General features: G+C 57.4%; 1 protein-coding gene across 2 annotated transcripts; it reads left to right on the forward strand.

The window, feature by feature from the left end:
• Positions 1-2205: 2205 nt before the first annotated feature.
• NMUR1 (neuromedin U receptor 1) lies at positions 2206-8620 on the forward strand. 2 transcript variants are annotated; one of them, XM_085069281.1, is made up of 4 exons: positions 2206-2848; positions 3409-3754; positions 4223-5119; positions 6358-8620. In XM_085069281.1, the coding sequence occupies exons 3-4, from the start codon at positions 4225-4227 to the stop codon at positions 6759-6761; spliced, it is 1299 nt and encodes a 432-aa protein (XP_084925407.1). In that variant the 5' UTR covers positions 2206-2848; positions 3409-3754; positions 4223-4224; the 3' UTR covers positions 6762-8620. The 2 variants fall into 2 exon arrangements, with proteins under 2 accessions (XP_084925407.1, XP_084925406.1); XM_085069280.1 differs by having other exon boundaries at positions 2206-3754.
• Positions 8621-9022: the final 402 nt, after the last annotated feature.

The raw sequence follows: 9022 nt of genomic DNA on the forward strand, positions 1-9022 counted from the left end.
GACAGTGATGGCTAAAAAATTATTACAGGAGGGTGTCCCACACAGACAGTGATGGGTGGGTGGGCTCTGCTGGGTAAATCACAGCAGGACTGCTTTGAAAAGGCCACCACACTGACCTACCTTCACCTCTGTCTGTGCAAAATTATCCAGATCCAGGCTTGTTTGGTGCCCTGTGGGTCTGAGTGGTCCTTCCTGGCCTTGAGGTCTCAAATAAGCATCCTCCTGCTCTCTGAAATGCATCCTCTAGACACATCATCTCCAGGTGACCAAAGAGGGGCAGCTTTGAGCTGGCAGCTACCAGCAGGGAGAGAAGCCCCTTTTACATTCCCATGGCCAAGAGATTTGCTTACCCTCCCAGGGGAGAGGGTTTATTCTTGTCCAAAATCTTTATGACCCTGTTCTGTCTGTGCTGACTATCCCTGCCCTGGAAAATTTGCTGCATCAATACCCTGAGAAGAGGCTGCTCATCTGTTTCCTTCTCTGGCAGAAGAATACACCCCAGGGGCTCTTGCCTGCTGCAGGATGGCATGGAGGAGAAAAGGAACTGTTTGTGCCTCAGTTTCCCTCTTGGATGCAATGTCACTCTGTGGCTTGGAGGATTTTGTGTTCAGAACCAGAGGGTGTTAATTAAATCTGCAAAGTGCAGGAAGAAATGGGGACAGAGCACAGACAGCTCTACAAGGCAGTGCTGGGCTGCCCTGCAATTACTGTGTGATGCACTCTTGAAAGGAGCCAGAAGTGAATGCAGTAGGTTATTAGGGCTATGCCTCTCAAGTTTTGAAACTGATCTTTGCCTTCTCTTTCAGCTTCTTAATTCTCCTGGCATGGCTGCAGAGCTGGGCCTTGCTCAGCTTCTGTGTGGCAGCCTTAACCCACTCGTGGGGTACCCAGCTGCCCACAGGGACAACCTCTGCACTGGCTGGCCCTCTGGGAGGGATGGGTACAGCAGGGAACTGGGGTTACTAAGGGGGCCTCATGGGTGCCCTGGCTTGTCTACTTCCAGCCTAACCCAGCGATGTTCTGGCCACAGAGAGGGCTGGGCTGTGGCTGACAGACCATGAGGAGGAACAGGTTTTGGTGTACAGGTGGCCATCTCCTCTGTTACCTCCCCAGATAGGGTTAATATAATAAAATACCTGACAAGGGGAATAGTCTGAAGCATCCTGCTTCCATGTGCAGTTTACCCTCTTTTAAGCAGTGGGGCAGCAGTAGAGGAAGAGGGGTTGTCACCTCCTGGTTATTTGGTTTATCTGAAAATTGAAAGAGAGAATGGATCATTTTAAAGGAGTGTAATATTTGTGAGGACCTAGAGGTGGGATGGAGGAAGAAACAGATCCAATGGCAAGAACTGATATGAAGTCAGTCCCAGAGAGCTGCCCAGCCTGCCTCTGCACTGGCACAGATCTGTTCCCTGCCTCAGGCATCCCCCAGGGCAAACACCCTGTGCACAGAAATCCCTGCCTCATCACTTACTGTTTGTGGCTCTGCCACCCAGGGGCTGTGACCTGAAACATGCCAGTTCCCTGGCACTGTCACCCATCCTGGCATCTGCCAAACCAGCCCTGCTGAGCCCCTGCCAGGATCATCCGGCTGCTGTCCCTGTGTCCTGTCCCAGCTGTCACCAGCATTGTGCCACAAACCCCTGTTTTACTGTGTCTCCATCTCCAGAGGGGATGAAGTTTCATTTCCTTTGTCACTTCCATAGGAGCAGGCAGCAACTCTTCCAGTTTCAGACACTGTTTCCAGCTTCTTGATTTCTTCCCTTGAGTAATGTCTTGTTTACACTCATTTACCCTCCAGGCCTTTGGCTTCAGCAGTTCCTCTCCTCTGGGGAAAAAGATGATTTCCCAAGGCAAGTCAAGGCTCAGGGCATCTGCAGACCCTTCCTGCCCTTGGCATATTTGCTCTGCCAGCTCCCCTCTGCTTGATGCTTGCTTGCTGCAGGGAGCTGACATAGGGCCAGGTCAGGGCTACCAAGACAGCCCAGAGCTTTGCTGGTCTTGTCCTGTCATCCCTTGTCTGCTCTGGAATTTCTTTGAGCAAAATCATCGAGGAGTGAGTGGTACTGCTCCCACCTGCTGTGTGCGCTGGCATCAGGAGGAAGATTTGGGGTGCAAGACCCCAGAGGCTGCGTGCTGGTGCTGGAGGCCACCAGACCCAGGTAGCTCCTCACATCCTGGCCTGTGAGGGCTCAGCACACACAAGCATCGGGCTCAGCAGTGCACTGAGCTGTGCTGGGGCTCAGCTCGGGTGGGAGCTGGGGGGTATAGGGCTGGCAGCAGGTCTCTCCTGGCAGGTCTCTCCAGACTCCTTCTCCAAGACACCTGTACTGCCTGCTCAAATCCAGCCCTGCAAAAAGCTCTTTCACCTCTATCCTGTCCAGCCCAGCCTCTCTGCAGGGTGGGATGGTGCTGGGAAAGGCTGAAGGAGGAGGGTCCCGGGATGCCAGAGCCCTTGAAGCTGTCCTCCCTGGGTGGGACCAGGTCCACCTGCCCTACCACCCTCGGAGGGCATGAAGGGACCGGCGCGTATCCTTGTGCCCAGGGGTGCCTCCCCATCCCGTCCCGCGGGGTGGCAGTGCCCGCTGCCGTCGCACGGAGCGGTGGAACGGTGCGCAGCCCACCCCGCAGCCCCTCCGCCTCCTCCCCACCTGCGGGGCTGGGCGGGCTGGAGAGCCCGGAGCCGGGGAGCCCCCGCCCCGCAGCACTCAGCCCTTGGCCACCGCAGGCGGAGAGGGGGCCCGTGGGCTCTGCCGGCTCCGGGCGGGTCTCGGACAGGTCCAGCACGTGGAGGAGAAAGAGCAGCGGGGACACTCAGCCTTGACACGCCTCCGTGGGGCTCAGGAACCGTGAGTTGGTCTGCGTGTGCATTTATGTACATGTGTGTGCATACATGTGCGTGTGCGTGCTCGGGTCTGCGACGGCAAAGCAGGAGTGTTCCCTGGGACGGGGATGTCAGCTCGGGGGACAGGCGGGACGCGGATACACGCTGGGCACGGGGAGGGAGCTGAGCCGGACGCGGAGCACCGGCCGATGCTGCGAGCGCAGCAACTCCTTCGCATCCAAGAGTGACGGGAGCCGTCTGGAGCCACCTGCTTCACGGGGCAGTGATTCGGGTGACCCAGGGACTGCACATCTGGAAGTGGGGGGACTCCGGGAAGCCGCTGGGTCTATCTGCACTTCCCCGAAATGAGCCCGGACAAGCGGGTCTGCACAGGCTCCCGTGCCGGACAGTGCCAGGGCGGCCGCGGGGATGATCGATGTTTTACTCACCGCCGAGGCCACGCAAATGACAAATGCCGGCGTTGCGAAGGCTGCCGCTGGGGCTGGAGACGCCTGTGCCGCCCTCCCCTGGGACTCTCAAAGTCAATGGAGTTTATTAGTTTAACGTTATTTCCTCTCTCTGAAGGGCAGCTTTTTGGCAGAATTGTTCTGCAGATAAGGAGCCAGCCCCGGGCAGCGGCAGAGTGTCCGCACCGCGATTTGTTTGGCCAGCGGTGGGAAAGGAAGCCCCTGGCACACCCCCGGCTCATCCGCCAGCCTCTCAGCTGACAGCGGACAAGAGGGAGAAGGTGGATAAGGGCAGGCGGCTCCTCCGAGCTGAGCTCCGAGGGGAAAGCAGCGGCAGGATTTCATTTGCCTGCCTCTTAAGGCAGTGAAGTCTCCATCCCCTCCCACGCTCCCTCCCCAGCCTGACCCTGTCCGGCGCAGTGGTGGTGGGACCTCAACATTCATCTGGAGCTTCCCAACAAGCCGTAAGTCCTTCTCACGTTGGAAAATCAGTTTTCCCTCTGGCTGTTTTATGATTGCCCTGCCAGCCCTTCTACATATCTGATAGAGTTGTGGCCAGGAGTGATTTTTAGAGCTGGCTTTTTGGGGCTCTATACTGTTCTGCTTACAGAGCAGGGAAAGAGGACAGCCCTGCTGACATTCCCCTGATGTTGGGGTAAAGTAGCTCAAGTGGACTGGGGAGATGCCAGGGTAGTTTGCAGATGGGAAATTGGACAAGAAGCACTTGGGAACCCTGGAGAGAGGTTAGGTGGAGGGTTTGTGTGGTTTCCCAAAGGAAAAGCTGTGGCTGGGGCAGGATGGGTGCAAAAGTTCAGAGTCCTGGTGATGAGCAAAATCCTGATACCCTTACACCAATCGGGAGAGGGACAGTGGGAGCAAGGGGAGCAGAGAAGTTGGGAAAGCATCCCACAAACCTCTCCATCTCTCCACAGCCATGAATCCCTATGTCAACTGCTCCAGTTCCGAGTTCCCCCTGCCCCAGCAAGACTTCCCTGTGGAGCCCATCAGCCCTGATCTCAGCAACAGGACTCACCCAGAGACCTTGCTGGACCCTAAGGATGCCAACCTGACAGAGGAGCAGCTGCGGGATAAGTACCTGGGACCTCGACGGTCCAACTTCTTTGTCCCAGTCTGTGTCATCTACCTGCTGATCTTCTTGGTGGGAGCTGTGGGCAACATGCTCACCTGCATCGTCATCCTCCGGCACCGGTTCATGAGGACACCCACCAACTACTACCTGTTCAGCCTGGCAGTGTCTGACCTGCTGGTGCTGCTGCTGGGGATGCCGCTGGAGCTGTACGACATGTGGAGCAACTACCCCTTCCTGCTGGGGGCCAGCGGCTGCTACTTCAAAACGCTGCTCTTTGAGGCTGTCTGCTTTGCCTCCATCCTTAACGTCACAGCCCTGAGCGTGGAGCGCTACATTGCTGTGGTGCACCCGCTCAAAGCCAAGTATGTGGTGACCAGGAACCATGCCAAGAGGGTCATTGTCACCATCTGGGTCTTGTCGGTTGTCTGCTCCATCCCCAACACCAGCCTCCATGGGCTGCAGCCTCTCTACGTGCCAGGACGGGGGCGGGTGCCCGATTCAGAGATCTGCACCCTGGTGAAGCCACGCTTGACCTACAACCTCATCATCCAGATCACCACTATAATCTTTTTCTTCCTGCCCATGGGTACTATCAGTGTCCTCTACCTTCTTATTGGCCTGCAGCTCAAGAAAGAAAAGATGCTGGAAGCCTTGGGAGCCAAGACTGGCAGCAGCCGCAACTGCCACAACAGCCAGGGGCAGAAGAAAGTCAAGAGGAGGCAGGTCACAAAGATGCTGTGTGAGTCTGTGCTGGGGATGGCAAAACCAGGGAGTGTCTTCCCAAGGCTGTGTTGGGAGGGTGCTGGGGGGAAACTGAGTCATGGACAGTCCAGGGCACTGAGGCTGGGTCATCCCAGAGGAAAGGTGTGGGTCTGGTTTGGGGGTGTCAGGGCAAAGGCAGATCTGGTGATTCTGGTCCAGCAGAGAGGACTGTGTGCCAGCTCCATCCAAGTAGTGCTATATCCCCTCCTTGAGGAAAGTGCAGGGCAAAAAAGGAAATGGAGGTGGGTTGGGGTGGAGGAACCCACTCCCTGTCCCTCCAGCTGGACCTCAAATGCTGGTGGCAGTGGTAGGGTTTCCCAGAAGGGCAGCACTACTGCCCAGCCCCACAGCTTCTGTGATTCTAACAGGGCAATGACCCAAGGCTGGATTGGAGCATCCTCCTTCTCACTGCTCTTCACTCTTACTCCCCTCCCCAGCACGGTTCCCAGAGCCTCTGGCCCTTGTCCCAGCAATGGGAGCTGGCTGCCCTTGGGTAGTTGTCTCTCCCAGCATGCTGACCTCCACACGCTCCCACTCCCATGGTGGCACAGCAATGGCAGATTGCCCAGCCCAGTCCAAAGGCAGGGCCAGGGATGCTTCTCCAGCACGTCCCAGGCAAGTGGTAACTCTGCTTCCCGTGGCACCAGGGCTGGGATGGGGACAAAGGGGAACCTGTCCCCATGTGCCACAAAGATGCATCGTGGCATGGGTATGGCAGAGCAGGGGACCCCAGAACTACCTATATGTATACACACCCTTTCCTTTCCATCAGCAGAACTGGGTTATAAAACAAAACAAAACCAGAGCACAAGGAAAGGTCTCAAATAGCTCTTGCTCCTTGGACTTTGCTGGTGAAGGTGGTAGGTTCCTGAGGCTGGATGCCAACAGGGGAGTCCCCCAGCTGTGCTGCATGGCCCCGGGGCTGTGACAGGGCCAGCTGCCTGCCAATGAGGAGTGGAGATGCATGGCACAGGAGTGCCTGAGGCAGCACTGGCAGGAGATGGAGGGAGGAGATCCTGTTCAGACCTCCAACCCCTCCATGACAAATCCAGAAGGTACTGAGGGGACTTTTCCTCTCTCCTTCTTCCTCTTTCTCTCATCCTTCTTTGCCATGGCCAAAGCTGAAATGGGGCAGTGCTTGGCCAGGGACGGGAGGTCTCTGGGGCATTGGCAATCCCCACGCCCCAGTAACACCAGCTCCTTGTCTCCCCACAGTCGTGCTGGTGGTGGTGTTTGGGATCTGCTGGGCTCCCTTCCACACCGACCGCCTTGTCTGGAGTTTTGTCTCCACCTGGACCAGCAACATGCTCCACATGTTCCAGTACGTCCACATCATCTCAGGTGTCTTCTTCTATCTGAGCTCGGCCGCCAACCCCATCCTCTACAACCTGATGTCCACGCGCTTCCGGGAGATGTTCAAGGAGGTGATGTGCCGCCCTGGCCACCGCGGGCCATGGGCACGGAAGTACTCGCCCAGCGTCACCCGCACCACCACCCGCAGCACCGAGTGTGAGCCCATGCCTGGCACCAACGGGCTGCCCCTCTCTGATGCTGAAGAGTACGAGCTGGAGGACATGGAGAGGGGCCAGGCCACCACCCACGCCATGTCCCTCTGCTGAAGAGTGGGAGGACAGGAAAGGACTGGGAGCAGCTTTCTGCATCACCAGCATCCATCTGACTGTGGCACCCATCCTGTGGTGGGGAGCAGGGCAGGAGTGATGGAGGGATCCCTGCCTCTGTGCTGTCCCACTGGGATGGAAAGGCTGGTTGTATCAGCAGCACTGCTCCAGGGACACAGTGGCACTGGCCTTGCTGTGCCCTGGATGCATTGTGATGCATCCTGCTGTGTTCAGCACCAGGCCTGGCCAAGGCCAGGGCATCCATCCTGGTGTGGGGACAGCTGACTTATATGTCAGGGATATGCCAGCAATCCCCAAAGACATTCCATCCCTCCTGGCCCAGTGGTGTGAACCCACAGGTGTTGGAGCCAGGGGTTCAGGCACCCCAGGCTGTTTTGGGACGCAGGGATGGATGGGATCATCTGCCAAGAGTTGCTCACACCTGGGCTGAGACTCATGAGGGTGTGAGAGGTTTGCATGGGATGGAGTGGGGTAAAAATGGCCTGTGGGTGCCTTTCCCTTTGAGACCTCCTCAGCACTGTCTGGCACCAATGTGACCCTGATTTTCTGGCGCATCCCTTCAGTGGTGCCAGCTGGTGCCTGGCTGCAGGGTGCTGCTACAGCTCCTTGCTCCCAGCCTTTCTCGTGCCCTGCATTCCCAGCCCTTTGAGGGCAAAGGGAGCATGGCTGCTCCCTCCAGAGCTGGAGTCTATGGGGGGAAAATACGAGACAAAGGGATCTCCAGGCTGCCTGTAGTGCCAAGGCAGAGCTGCATGACTGGCTGTGCTGCATGAATATGCTCCCCTCTCCCCTCTCTGACCAGCATGTGGTGGGTGCAAATCTCCTCTTCCTCTGCCCACCGTGGTCACCTGCACTTGTGGGGAATGTGGGGAGCCCTCCTCCATCCCTGCCCTGCATGGGCTGAGCCTCATTGAGAATTAAAACAAGCCGTTGCTCTGATTTGTTTCCTGGTTGTGTTCCCCAGCACTCAGCTCTGCTCCCAGCATGGGACTGAGCCCAGGCCATGCTCCTGGGGAGGGTGATGGATGTGCCACATGCCAGGGTGATGGTCTGTCACCTGATCTCCGTGAGGGTTCTGCTGCTGTGATGGGTCTGCTAGTCCAGGCACACTCAGGGCACAGCAGGGAGGGCACAAGTGGGATGCCTGCACCCTTCCTGGTCTTCAGGATGCTCAGGCTGAGCTGGGGCTGGGGCCTTTGCAGAGGGACAGCTGCCTCTGGAGCAGTGGCCATCAGTCCTTCCCCAGACACACAGCTTGGAAAATGTCACGAAAATGCCAGGGAGCGTGGGCTGGCTGGTTGTGCTCTCCCAGGCTGGAAGGACCCATCGATTTCCTGTCTGAGATCAATGCTGCTGCCTTCCCTGTGTACACCAGGTCCTGCAGGATGAAATATGGAGGATCTGAAATGGTAGCTGAGGGACCGTCCAAGCAGTCTGAGCTCTTGTTTTGCGCTACTTCCCGAGCCCAAACTCCCTCCCAGGCCAGCTCTGGAGGCTCCCCTGGCTCAGGATCACATGGCCGTGTCTGGTCAGCATGAGCTTGTCTGGGGCTTGCTTAAGCAGAAATACTGGAGGACCAAGCCCCAGGCAGAACACTGGCAGCTGCTGCTCTGCTTTCAGCCCCTCCTAAGCACATTGTATGGGACCACAGCCAGGCCAATGACCAAGAATGGGCAGGGTTTGGGGCTTGCACACTCCCTCCTGCCCCCATCTACCCTGTCCCTGGCTCAGGGGCAGTGCAGCTGGCTTCCCCTGCTCCACATCCCCAGGGCAGGTTTTGCCGTGGGCAAAGCCCTTCCTTAGCCCTTGAGGGGTCCTGTTGGGTGTGGCTGGGTGAGGGTGGGCATTGGGCTGCAGTAACTCTGCACTTCAGGGTCCTGCCGACTGCTCACAGCCTCTCTCTGGAGCGTGTCAGTGTGGTCCAGGGCATTGAGACCTGTCTATTTCATCCTCTCTCTCCTGTTACTGATGGTCCTGGCAGGGGACAGCACCCTGGCAGCCATGTGGGGCCCCTTGTCACTGCTGCGTGGGTGGATGTGACTGATACTTCCCTGATGGCCATTATTGCCCCATCTCACTTCACCCAGCTGCTTCCTCAGCCACAATTCTCCAGGGAATGGCTTTTTAATAGGCAGTCGATAGTATTTTATAAAGCAGTGACAGACGCCTGTGTGGAGCTTTAGGGTGCCTTGTGCTGCACATTGGGAGAACTTGTCCTGCTGCTTCTGAACAGCCAGGCT

The sequence above is a fragment of the Lichenostomus cassidix genome, chromosome 9, assembly GCF_008360975.1.
Source record: "Lichenostomus cassidix isolate B80296 chromosome 9, HeHo_3.0, whole genome shotgun sequence".
In the NCBI taxonomy this organism is placed as follows: domain Eukaryota; kingdom Metazoa; phylum Chordata; class Aves; order Passeriformes; family Meliphagidae; genus Lichenostomus; species Lichenostomus cassidix.

Bases quoted from the DNA above. Each gene is read 5' to 3' on its own strand.
- NMUR1 (XM_085069280.1), top strand. From the start codon at position 4,225: ATGAATCCCTATGTCAACTGCTCCAGTTCCGAGTTCCCCCTGCCCCAG. The intron at 5,120-6,357 runs GTGAGTCTGTGC...GTCTCCCCACAG, and splicing joins GCAGGTCACAAAGATGCTGT to TCGTGCTGGTGGTGGTGTTT.